This window comes from Mesocricetus auratus, unplaced genomic scaffold, assembly GCF_017639785.1.
Source record: "Mesocricetus auratus isolate SY011 unplaced genomic scaffold, BCM_Maur_2.0 Super-Scaffold_100676, whole genome shotgun sequence".
Taxonomy (NCBI): domain Eukaryota; kingdom Metazoa; phylum Chordata; class Mammalia; order Rodentia; family Cricetidae; genus Mesocricetus; species Mesocricetus auratus.
The window spans coordinates 87,230,368-87,244,005 of record NW_024429266.1 but is presented as its reverse complement, the minus strand read 5'-3'; the positions used below and the strand labels follow the sequence as shown (position 1 = coordinate 87,244,005).

Below are 13,638 nucleotides of genomic sequence, written 5' to 3'. Positions count from 1 at the left end.
ATTGGATTCTAGTGCAGTCCTCATTACTCTTTGTTCTTAATGAAAATAAAAGTTTTATCCCAGTTTGCTTCCCTTAATAGGCTCAGAGTTCGATGCTATGTACGCTGTGCTGATATTAAAGCTAGTGTTCTCTGTAGCTTCCAGAATCTACCATATGGCAGTTCTCCTGACACGTCAGTTGGGAGTTTCCTTTCTTACTGTCACCTATAGGTGCTGTAACACCTGGTGAAGAGGACCATGGCTGTTGATAGTAGATTGTTCATCTGATTTGCTCAGTGGCATTTTGTTGTTAATACACCTGGTCTTTAAGCGCATATCTTAATTTCTAGAGGAAGGGACTTCTGTCTAGAGTTGCGTTGGCTTCTGGGAAGCCCTGTGCATGTAAGTTTGCTTTTACTGCACTGGCTGGCAGGAGTGGCCATGGAGTGTGCTTTATGAAGCCAGTTTCTTTCACCGTTCAGTTTGTATGGGCAAGAAAACCAAAACCAGTCAAAATGGACTGTGCCAGTCAAATGTAAGTTCATATGAAATAAAGGTTGATTTGCAGTATAAAAATTTTCACATCCTTTCACTTGGAAAACTTTTATATTCATCTTTGTTAACATGCATAGACATGTTATCAAGTAATGAAAACATTTTGTTTTACATTCTGCCTATGAGGTTGAGCTTAATGTTGCATTGGAACCTCAGAAACTGCTGCCCAGGAATTTGGGTGGAAACAAACATGGCAGACTTTATTAGAAAGACTCACTGCCATTAAATAAATTATATGTAAGGAAAATTGGAAAGAACTAGAGGTTACCTCATTATTTTAGTGTGCATTAGCTGCCCTTTGACGTTATAGTTAATGTCAGTTAGAATTGGGTTCTTCTCTGCGTTTCATTGTGCGCTTTCTATTGCTGCTTTCAACTGGGGTGTTTAAACTTCAGTAAGATGCTCAGAGATAAGCCAGAAGCACTGGCTGTCCCAGCAGCCTAGGAGATTTAGTTAATCTGACCTAGATGTTCTTTTGATGATTGAGGTTTGTATATGAAAACAGTTCTCAATTTCAAAATGAAGCACAGGGGACATGTAGTGTGTAAGTCTGTTGTCCTGCCAGCGGCAGGGATTAGTCAGCCCTGAACAGGAGGAGTTAGCTGGATGTCGTGCTGTTCAGATCTTATGGATTTAGACCAGTAATAACACTGGAAGTTGTGAGCGTGGCCCTTGTATTTCCCGTGTTCTAAAGAGGATTATTTGTTCTCTTTCAAGGGCTTCTATGTACGTTGATGTTAATTTCATACTTGTTAAAATGTATGTGACAAAGTAGATATGAGGGAATCCTTGAATACAGTCCATGTCTGGATGTAGAGGTTAATATTTGAAAGTGTGTTCCAATGGTCAGTTTACTTAGCATGTGATTTTTATACCCCAGAATACGGATACGTAAAATGAGAGCACACAAGTTAAATGCTAGCAGTTTCTGTCCTGCAACCCAGTCTGCAAGATTGTACTTTTTACATCAGCTCTTCATGGAGTGTTGTGCAGCGCATTTGTTTCTAACCACAAATACTGGGGTGCAGAGTGTGGTGGTGTGCTCTTGTAATTGGCTGCTGGAGAGGCTGAGGGAGGAGGAACGCTTGAGTCTAGAGGGCAACCAGGGTAACAGAGCAATACCCTGGTCTGGAAATACCAATAGTCCCGGGGTTTATAAATAAGCCCTGGCATTCTGGGGACACCTGGCCTCACAGCCACACAGTGGAGAGAGCAGGCACGGTACCTTCCCTAGGCTGGCATGTAGCCAGGGCAGATGAGTATGTGGTTGTCTTATCGTGACACTGTGACTGAAATGCAGTGTTCCGTGGTGAACCCTCTTACAGATGATGCAAATGCTATCATTACAGGTACAAATCCTTGGAATTATGGTGAAATGGTTTCCAGTACCCAACATTGTGAAATACGTGCTTGAAACCAGAGTTACTGACTAAGCCTTCAGAATTTCTAATTGAGTGTATAACTAACATACATCTCAGTTACTGAGTAAGCCAAGACTAAACTAATGTAAAATGCTCAATAGTTTTAGATGCTAGACAGCACATCCAGTGATTGGTACTTTATCAAAGTATATTTCTTCTAACATTGAAGCTACTAGTTTTTTATTAAAAGTTATGATTCTCCATAGCAAATTATTGTCTATTGAATCTGTTGGGATGCTGAAGTGAGTGAGTGATTGGAGGGCGGGGCACAAGATCATGTGTCGTGGGGTGAACATGTGCGTGCAAGTGTGTTTATCCTTACATATTCTTGGGTTGATTTAGTTAACTACTTCTTCCTGAACTAAATAAAATGCAATCATTTTAGTATTTAAAGATTTTTGGAATGACATGCAAGGTTTAATCCCCAGTACCAAAACAATCAGACAAACATAAAACAAGAAGATTATAGAATGAATATTGAGCTGGGAAGGAGCATATTGAAGTAACCTGAGTCTTCTAGCTATCTGTGGTAACTGTGTGATCCTGCTATAAGTTTCCGTTAGCACATATGTGGCAGCGAGTTCATTACAGGGAGAAAGCTGTCTTCAGGGGAGAATTAACACTGTCTTAATGTGTTGTGTGGTGGTTCTGTTTTTCAGACTCCAGGCATTAGAGCTCGACCTGCAAGACTTCAGTGGTTTTGTGATAGATGTATTTTCAGTAATCGGGTTGGTATTTGATTTTTGATGTCTGAATTGATAGCTGTATTCCTGGTAATTGGGTTGGTATTTGATGTCTGATGTTTGAAGCCCTTAGAACTCAGAAGTAAGTGAGTATGGGCATTTGGGAATTCACGAGATGTCCTTGTGGACACGGTGTTCCCTCAGTGTCTCTACAAATAAGTAGCAGCATATTTTGTGTTCTTGGGGTACATTACTAGTCCCAGGAATGTTGTTCTAGGCCCTAGAGGTTTTTCATCTGACTTCCTCTCCTTGGTGGGAGCTAGCAGGCGGTGTAGAGTGTGCTGTGTCAGGAGGCGGTCCCTTCCCTCGAAGCTCACTGCATCTGTCTGTTGATACGGTGCAGAGCAAAGCCCTGGCCCTGGGCTTGGGTTCTGTATGCCATCAGGATGCTCTTTGGAGAGTCTTGTGACTTAGTTTCTCCAGCTGCACTGTTTGAGTTTAAACTTGAAAACACCTTGTTACTATAGTAAAATATTCACAACACGAGTGACTTGGTTTTTAGCCATGTTTCAGTGCACAGCCCTGTGGTGTTAGGCAGGTACACCCACCCTGGCTATTGTGTTGGTAGAGATAGCCTGTGGGTAATGCTCATTCAAAGGCTCATTTTGCTGCTGTATTGACTGTCAGAAACCCCTTTTACACAGTGCAAATAAATCTGTGTGTTAATCTTTTGAAGGTTGAAACTCTTGAAAAGTTAGTGGAGCTGACCCAGAAGCTGTTTGAGTGTGATAGAGACCAGATGTACTACAGCTTACTCAAACTACACAGTAAGTGACAAACTGCATACTTCCTGTTGGCCCTCCAGTCTGCAGAGGCCACGGCAGGGAAGGATGTTGGGCTTTGAAGAAGACTGAGGGATTGTCATATGTGAGTCTTCAACACCGGCCCAGGTGAAGACTGGCTGAGCCTTCCTGCAGAACATGGCATTGTGTCGCTAGATGCTGTGTAATGTTTATAAATCCCACTTCCTTGCTGCAGTAATGAGAGGGTAAAGGTCCCAGGCTCAGTCATTTTCTTCCTGTGCTCCTGGAGCCCAGAAGGATAGGTGACACATCCTTGTGTTAAAGATCTGCTATACTCACACACGCTGACCCCACCTGAGACCTATGTGTTCCCTGACAAAACCTGCCTGTAAGCAAGAGATGGATGGGTATGAAGAAAGATTTCTTTTTCATAGTTTTCCTTCTTAAAATTGAGGGCATCCTAACACTCAAAATGGTACTGGGAACATGGGACATGTATGATGCTGTTTGGTCCTGTGGAAAGGTAAGCAGTGCTCAGTGAGTATGAGTCCAGTCATTTCATAAAATGGTCCCACGTCTCTTGCTGTCCTGTGAGTTGTGTAGGAGGCCATTAGTTCACTCTGGTCTTCTACTCTAGGCCTGAGAGACCAAATCAAAATGAAGTTATTCACCCAGGTGAAACATGCTACCAAACCAAAACTGGATTATTTTACCTTCTAATAAATCAGGAGAAAGACACACAGACGTGCTTAGAGAAGGAGATAAATGAGAATGAGAGGACGGGAATTGCCCAGTCCTCAAACAGGCCATTTAGTGTGACAGGGTAAGGAAGTCTCTGAAACGGCTGCTCTGCCTGCTTTTGTTTTCTTCTGGTTGGTTTGGTTGTGTGTGGTTGGGGTGGCTCCTTGCTGTCTGGAAAGCCAACCTCCCCTTGCTCAGCTCAGTGAGCATCTGTATGTTATCTAATAAAATGTTGGCTATGCCTTTTAAGCCAACTCAGCACAGAAAGGGCAACTAAAAAGCCACAAAATGTAATATTAATAGGATGTTTTGAGGATCGCTGTCTTTTCGTTCCTGTTTTATGTAAATCCTGAAATCCTGAAGTAGCTTTCCCAGTCATTCCTATAATGGCTGTGAACATTCTCACAGGCACTCAGGGTCTCGTGGGAACCTGCACATCTATGTAAAAACTGTGTGGGTGTATGCACATACTGTGTGTGTGTGTGTGTGTGTGTGTGTGTGTGTGTGTGTGTGTGTGTATACCTACATGCTCATCTGTGTATTGTTTGTTTTGTTTTTGTTTTTCAAGACAGGGGTTCTCTGTGTACTCCTGGCTATTCTGGAACTCACTCTGTTAATAGGTTGGCTGCAAAGTCAGAGATCCACTTGCCTCTGCTGGGACTAAAGGCATGCACCACCACCGCCTGTTTAAAAACTATTATTTAATAATGGCAGGGGTTTTTTCCCCCCCTTTTTCTTTTTTCTTCTTGGTTTCTCGGAGACAAGGTTTCTCTGTGTAGCTTTGGAGCCTGTTCTGGAAGTACCTCTGTAGACCAGGCTGGCCTTGAAGTCACAGAGATCCTCCTGCCTCTGCCTCCCGAGCGCTGTGATTAAAAGTGTGTGCCACCACTGCTGCCTTTTTATTACTTTTTTTTTTTTTACTCAGATATGTATTACAGTCTTTTTCTCCGTTTTAGTCATCTGTAAGCACTAATATTCTAGTTTTATTAGTTTTAGTTTTCCATGTACCTGAATCTTGGTTTGTACTCTTAATTTCTATGTGACTGAATCATCTCAGTTTAGTGACTTAGAAATACACTCAGCTCAACCATTTTACCTTTTTTAAAAGAAGGAAATTATCTTCTAATGGTTTTTAGTCTTTATGGCATATAGCTATAATCCATCCACCCATATTTTCTTCATTGTTCAGAATGTCTGTGTTCCAAGCACCCAGCTCGACTGCCTTGGCCCTGAATACCTCCCTTCTGTTGCTCGGCCTTTACCACATAGGAACTGCTACGTGTGTTTCTTTCTATACAGTAAAGATTCTTGGGCTTGGGTTTTTCTGTAACAGCAAAAGATTTTGACAAAGGGGAGGCATACTTATAAGAAAATTGCTTTAAAAACTAATTGTAAGCATAAGGTTTATGTTAGTTTTATGATCAAGTGTGTATAAAATCACTGAACCTTAGAGTGATTTCCATTACGTATATGACCTATGAAGATAACCCTGCTTACTTTTTATCTTTTTCTTTCATGTTGATTTCGAATTGAGTATGTTCAAGTTTATACTTCTAGCAGTCACTGGCTGTTAAAAAGAAACTTAATTTTTCTTTCTGGAGGTCAAGATATCGAGAGACTATCCAGGGCAATGCAACTCACTTTAGTGGTACAGTTTCCCTCTCGTGTAAGAAATAGATGTGCTAAAGCTCACCTCCCTAATGTTTCTTGTATACACGTCTGCCAATTCCAACAAAAGAACATCTAAAGTAGTCCTGTCATCCTTATTATTTGTGAAAACTGGGCATCACCACATAGAAGTCATTAACTTATTAATTAGTACAAAGGCATCTGCCTGTTTCCTTTACAAGAGAATCCTTGCCGCCCTAAGACTTACTCAGTTGCCATAAGAAATGTAAAACACCGGGGCAGAGACTCTTCAGCAGCACGGGAAATACAGATAGTCAGTCTCTCCTCGCCCAAGTCAGAGCACCTGGGCATTTGTCCCTTTGCAAGAAAAGAACATTCCTAATGGTTCCAGAGCCATGGGTATTCCTAAGGCTGTACACGTGTTCATCGTCTTTGCAAACTTGCTTATGATTTTGATTTTCACATTGAGCAATTTTTCAGTTACTTTAAAAACCAACGCTTATCAACTTGATTTTCAAAGCTTTGGATAAAAGCCTGGGGGTGGTTTGTTACTATATTTTTTTTTGTTTAGCTTCTGTTTTTTTGTTTTGTTTTGTTTTGTTTTTGTCAGAGAAAGTATTTCTGTGTCTCATAATTAGAAAGATACACAGAAAACTCTCCTCATCTGTGGGCTACAATCACTAATGTTTCCTCTCCCTGACAACAGCATTTGGAATAATGCCTTCATGAACATAAAGTTCTGCTTAGCATAGTCATTGACTTTTGATTAATCAAATTCAACAGAAATAAACAGTGACTGGCAACGAGCTGATGCTGTCTGGAATAAAATGCAGGAAGAAAACATTATCCCCCGTGAAAGGACGCTGCAACTGTTAGCAGAGATCCTGAGAACCGGCAACCAGGAAGTTCCCTTCGACGTTCCTGAGGTAATTTGTCTTTAGTGGAAGCCCACCAGATTTTTGTTGGATATATTTCTAGAACCTAATGTAATACAGCCCAATTTTACAGGCAGAGATTGCTGGATTTCCCATTTTTGTTGACCTGGGTAATTTTGTTTTAAAGTTGTGGTTTGAAGATGACAGCTCGTCCCTGAGTTCTTCATCACCGCCTGCAGTAGAAACCATCACTGAGAAGATGTTGTTGGAGAGCTGCAATTTGCGCAAGAACAAAGGTAAATACCCACAGGGTCTCTTTTCTGGTTAACTAGCAGCTGGTGGGCTGAGTCTCATGCACTAGAGACACTGCTGGATAAAGATGCACAGGTGAGAGCTTACTCACTCACATTGTATTAGATTAGCAAAGATTGGCACATCTGGGAAATTTGTAATTATCAGCATAATACTGGTAATTTATTAGTTGTGATACTATTATAATTCATAAGCCAGTGTAGATTTGAGATCTGTATAAACTATTTACTGATGAAATCTGACCAAGATGTGAAGAACCGTTGTTAGGTACAGGTTATAGGCTATGAGAGACTGAGTTAATGATAGTAAATACTCTTGGCTGGTGGGATTTCTTTTTGAGACAGGCAGTAGTTTAGGCTACCCCCATACTGATGAACCTCCCCCTCAACTTAGGGCAAGTGCTGGACTTACAGATATGCCATCATGTCTAACTTAGATGTTAACTTCTTAAAGGTTGTTGCTTTTTGTTTGGTTTGGTTTGGTGTTTTGAGACAGGCTTTCTCTGTATAGTTTTGGAACCTTTCCTGGAACTCTACAGAGCTGGCTGGCCTTGAACTCACAGAGATACACCTGCCTCTGCCTTCCTGAGAGCTGGGATTAAAGGTGTACGCCACCACCACCCTGCTTCAGAGGTTGCTTTTATTTAATGAAAACATTTAGCTAACTTCTTAAGTATTTTACAGCCATCCCGCTAATTGTTTTTGTGTGTGATTCAGAGTTATATACTGAATTTTGTGTGTCTCAAGATTCAAACACTCAGCAAGTATAAATGTTTTGAAAATTCAGTTCGAGGGCTGGAAAGATGGCTCATTGGAGCACTGGCTGCTCTTCTCCTCCAAGGGATCTGGGTTCAGTTCTCAGCACCTACATGGCAGTTCACAACTGTCTGTGACTCCAGCTCCTAGGGATCTGACACCATCACACAGACATGCATGGAGGCAAAACACCAACGAATATAAAATAAAAATTAAATTATATTAGAAAAAGAAAATTCAATGCTTAGAGTAGTATCTATTGGGATAGTTGTGGTTAATGGGCTTGGTACATTGAACTCACATAAACAGTTAATAGATAAGAGTAGACGAAGCTCCCATGGTACCAGAATGCAACTAATAGTGTTTTCTAGTTTTAGTGATTTTGAATATTGAGAAACTACTTAGCCCTCATTGAGCAACAAAGGAACTCTGTGAACGACAGGGACAATAATAGCAGTGCATCCTAACTTTGTAGTCCCTTTGAAAAGAACACTGAGTAATAGATTCTTTTGTGTCTTCATTCTTGTGTGCCATAATTTTTTTGGCATAATTTTAAATGATTTGTTTGTAGGATAGTTCACTGTATTTTTTTAAGGTTTGTGATGGATATTGATACTGCATTCAGAGATGACTTAGTGGGAGGAGAGAGTCGTGGGGCCCCATGTCTGCCGTAGGACAGAGGCAGTTATTGGTTGCTAGAGGCGATGACTCACTCGGCAGTTGTGTGGCTACTGGAAAGTAGCTCTTGCTCAAGTAGATAACAACACGCCCATACTGGTGCCAGCATCCCCAGTTAAATGCAGCGGGTCACGCTCTCACAACGATGGTGATGGCATGAAAATAGGGTTGTGACTTGTTGGGAAGAATTGATTGAGTGAGAATATGAGGGGGATAAGACAGGAAGATTGGGGGGCTAAATATGATGAAACTATGTATATATGTGAAAGAATAAGGGAGCAAAGATTTCATATCCTCTTATTTCAGATGGTACAATGCGTTTATTCTAGGTATCTGTTGACATAGCCATTAACTAAAATAATTAATTACTTCTTGAGTGTCTGGTTTTCTACCTTTGTTTTCTGTAGGCATTAACAAAAATCTGACACAACGTACTTGGTAATGTAATAACTAAAAGGAATAGTGCTTTGGAAAGCTTATTTAAAACCTGATCAACTTGCATGACTGAGTTTTATTCACACAATCCTAATCTCCTTCACTAGCACACCACTAATATAAATATTCTCAGACCTTATCTTTCCCTTCTCAATTTAATTTCCAGTTTTAAATAAGATTTGGACATTGCCACTTGAGTTTTATTGAGGGAATAATACAAACTTCCCTAACTTGTACATACTACACAACTATTTTTGCCTGTTCTTGTGGTCATTAACATCATGTCTGTACCTGTCTGAATGCAGTGCATTTCTTCCCTGCTGAGTTTTATGTTGCTAGAGGGCCGTCTGTAGTGGATCAGCTTCACCTGATCTCTGTTGTGATATGTTTATACACACAAGAGTAGATTGTAGTTTCAGTTGGTTCTTTAGAGCCAAACAATTTTATTTCAGAAAAGTAAGTGACTGAAAAGTGTAGATACTTCTCTTTGGTTAACATCTTTTCATTCGCTGACAGTTATTGTGAACAAGTGAAATAAAACTGTTAATCAGTCAAACAAATGTTGCCTAGTTTACTTGTTAGATATCTGTATATTTGAAAATTGTATGTTTTTGTATAAGTCCTGTCGTAGCCAAATAATTTGATCTAATTTTAGAATTATAGGCTATATTCACTTTAATGCTATTGTGTTGAAATATGAACCATTGTAACCACCCACTTATAGATTAAAGATAGCTTGAAAGTGAATCTTTTGCACCCCTCAATCTAAATTATACCTCTGGTTTATTTGGACTTTAACACATATTTTGCGATTCACTTCGAAACAGCTATCATCTCTTGTAGTCAGAAGAACTGATTTTCATTTTTATTAGCAAGAACATAATTTATTGACCCAAGGCAAATATAGAAAATAATTTGGAAAAGAAACCCTTTGCGGCACCAGTGTTTCCGTGGAGTAGCGCTTCCTGCAGTTGCCGTTTCTCTTAGCAGTTTGAGGGTGATGGCATGCATGGTCGGTGCCCATCTCTACAAACTGGTAACAGTGAGTGGATATATATTTTGGGGTTTTGTTTTGTTCCTTGTGCTTTTGCTAGTCTACAATAATACTGTCTTTTATCTTTTTTCTCTTATAGACGCATATAATATCTTCCTCAAAGCTCAAAAGCAAAACATTGTGTTTAACAGTGAAACTTACAGCACATTGATAAGCTTACTGCTGAGGAGAGACTGTTTTACGCAAGCAATGCAAGTGAGAGACTTGTGAGTATGAGTTCCTCTGTTAAAACCCTCACTTTAAAGAGACACTGCCTTAAGTGTCTCACTTGCTCACAGAAATAGCATCAAAGGTTACTTAGTTTTATAGGTTTTATGTTTGAAGCAGGGTCTCACGGTTTTCCAGGTTGATGTCATATGCAGCAGCGCTCCTGCCTCCAGCGGGCTGGGACAATAGACGTGTTGCTGGCACTCACAGGGCAGTCACAGCCAGACCTCACCTGTCTGTGTGCTCCATAGATTGTGCACTTACTCAGTGGTGAACTGAATAATCTACTTCGACCTTATCTATACCTCACACGATGGCCCAAAACAGTTTTCGAATGGTGTTCTGTCAGCTGTAATGCAGGGTCTAGGGTGTGGATTATCTTGCTTTTTCAGAAAATCGTTTTGGAACTCCATCTTAGAATAGCCAAAGGTGTTCTGAAATGAGTAATTTGAAAAGACAAGGAGGTAGAAAACAGAAGAGAATTTTGTATTGATCAATTCAAATAGAAAACCTAAACTTTTAAGAAAGAAACCTTAAAAAGTAAAAAACTACTTAATCCTGAGAGTTAGTCACAAATCTTCTAAAGACTTCCCAAAATAAAATCAGTCATCTTTATCCTGGGGCTGTGGTGATGACTCGGGGTTAAGTCCTTGCTATGCAAGCATGAAGACAAGGGTTCATATCCCCAGTCCCCACAGAGAAGCTAGGCAAGCTGGCTGGAAAGATTACCTATAATGAGCTTCAAGTTCAGCAGGAGCCTCTGTGTCAGGAAATGAGATGGAGAGCAACTGAGGAGAACACCAGATATCATTGTTGGTTCTCTACTGGCATGTACATCTGTCTATGCACACATGCAAATGTATACTCATTCATACCACAGAACACACACAAAAATGCCTTAACTGGGCTTTGTGCATAGTGACCCTCTCTTGCTAGGATCAATTGAAACTTCTTCCTAGAGCCCTCTGCTAAGGTTCTGGTTTTGGGTGACCAAGGATTGTGCATTTTACAAAGATATCAGATAATTGATGAGTCATGTGCCTAAACATTTTGATAGCATACCTTTAATGGTATATTTAGTGACACTGTCTCCTAAAGTGTTCAATGCTGGATGTACCCTTCAAGGAAGGCCACTGACCTGGCATAGTTCCAAACTGCAGTTGCCACTGTTTAGTAGGGCAGAATGATTATTTTTTCAATGAAATAGACTGGGAAATATCAAAGCACTTCACACAGTAAAGATCATTTTGTGGAATATTGATTTCCATTGATGTGCATATTTGTATGTTTGCTCAGGTGTGGGTGCTATGAGTCATTCCTGTGGTTCTGCTGTGGTCCAGATCTTAGAAGGAGTTGGCCTGAGTGGTTAGAAGAATACCTCTCTTACTCTCCTTTCACCTGCAACCTGTAAAATACAGGATTATATTCCTTTTTCCTCTCTAGGTTTTTAATGAAGCCTTTCTACAATATGATTGATGTATTAAAAGATATACATATTTAATGTATACATCTCATTTACTTTGGGGATAAGTATATACCAATGAAACCACCACCAGCATCTGGGCCGTAAACAGATCCATCACTATCTAGAGCTCCTCCCACCTCCTTTATCCTCATCGTCATTGTCATTGTTGGGTTTTCTGAGTCTGTGTAATTACACTGATGATCTCCCCTCTAAGTATTATTAACTGTAGGCACTGCTGTGTAGGGCTCGAGAACTCACCTTGCCTTGCTGTTATTCATTAGTCATCATCGCCATATTTCCCTTGCTTCCACTCCTGGCAAGCTCTATTCTGCTCTCTGTGTCTGAGTTGGGTTTTGTAGATCCCATATATAGGTAAGACTTTGTACCTGTCAGAGTGCTTCTATTTCAACTGTGACATCCTATAGGGATCACTCTATGGCTGCTTCTCCCATGTAGCTATGTGAACCCAAGAGAATCCAAGATCCAAATCCTCAACAGGAAATTGGTTACACGGTCTTAACCTTGAACACATAAAATGTTGTTTATCATTATGTAGAATTGTGACCTGGGTTAAACCTATGTTCGGTACCTTTCTTGAAAAGAGCCAGGAGGTGGTGGTGCACACCTTTAATTCCAGCGCTTGGGAGGCAGATGTAGGTGTGAGATGTAGGTGTGTTTCTGAGTGAGTTCAAGGTCAGCCTGGTCTACAGAGAGAGTTCCAGGACAGTACCGGACTGGGAATATTTGAATTATCCAATTAATTGTGTTATTGTAATTATGTCGAATTAACTTCTTTGGTTTCATTTCCTGGCTGTCTCCCCCCCCAGCTCTGTGTCAGCTATCAGAGTGGTTGGGCCAACAAGATGGCTCAGCAGGTAAAGGCTAACAAGCTAAGACCCCCTTGGTGGAAGGACGACCTGCCTCCTCCAGCAAGTGGTCCTCTGACCTCTATATGTTGTGTGTGCCCATATATATGCACATGCACACAATAAGTATAAAAGTGATTAAAAATAATGGTTATTTTGTGCTGGTCACTTGATTTTATTATGGTAGACACCATACAGGCCTGAGTAGTCTGTAACAATCTGACATTCTTACTCTCCATCCAGGGCACTAACTTAAGTGATTCAGGGTCTCTGGGAACAAATACTAAATGATTTCTTAGGGAGCCAAGACCCATTTACCCGTATGAGCAGTGCTTGGTTTCTCTTGTCCTCTCTGGCTACTGTTTCTGTCTGTCTAGAAACCCAACTAAACCTGTCACTGTTTTCACTGGGCTGGCCAGGTTTTGTCACTCTGAGTTGCATAAACTAGAATCATTAGTAGTCCATTCATTGCTCTGAAAATGGGAGTTTTCCTTGAAATACTGTCTTTAGGTGAGAAAGATAAATATTTGCAGTTAGTGGCAAGCTGTATGATGCATACCCTTTATTTCCTTTATTTTTGGCAGTTTTAGTCTGAAATTCTATTCAGCCCACTCCAGTAGCCACCAGCCTTAATGTGACCATTTGAATGTGTAAACTTAAATATATAATTCAATTACATATTCCCTGTGACTAGTGGCCTACCCCCATTGAACAGCATAGATAATAATATTCCCTTCTGTAAGAAAGGAATGGTTTTGAACTGAAAGTTTGGTTTGGCAACTGAAAAATAAAACTAAAGATTAGGATCCAAAATTGTATTTTTTGTGTAAAGGTTTCTGTGAGTAACTTTGGGTTTTATCTGTTTACATCAGATTAGAATGCATTTTCCTTGTGATTGGTCCCTTTCTACGGTACAGTAGATAGGGGGAGGTTTCTTCCTTTTGATTTAATCTCCACTTTCATTCACATTTGAAACAAATACAGAGCCCTTTTGGAAGATTGTTAGGTGATGTTTAGTGTTTTCCAAAAGCTTGTTGCTTATTGTTGTCAGTTAAGAGTCAAGATTTGTTACCTTGTTTTTGGCTTTTTGTTGTTGTAATTTTGGGGATTTATTGTTAGTTTGGTTTGCTTTGGTTTGGTTTTGACAGTTCTCTCACGACTTTGCTTGCCTGGTACTCTA

The 13,638-nt window shown here is 40.3% G+C and overlaps 1 protein-coding gene across 1 annotated transcript in view; it reads left to right on the top strand.

Moving 5' to 3' along the window:
• The window catches only part of Lrpprc (leucine rich pentatricopeptide repeat containing), a 76,878-nt gene that overhangs the window by 50,318 nt on the left and 12,922 nt on the right, over positions 1-13,638 (top strand). Inside the window, exons 26-30 of the mRNA XM_005077258.4 lie at positions 2,615-2,683; positions 3,375-3,465; positions 6,595-6,737; positions 6,874-6,982; positions 10,000-10,126. Of these exons, the coding sequence (XP_005077315.1) occupies positions 2,615-2,683; positions 3,375-3,465; positions 6,595-6,737; positions 6,874-6,982; positions 10,000-10,126 (539 nt within the window). The remainder of the gene's footprint in view (positions 1-2,614; positions 2,684-3,374; positions 3,466-6,594; positions 6,738-6,873; positions 6,983-9,999; positions 10,127-13,638) is intronic.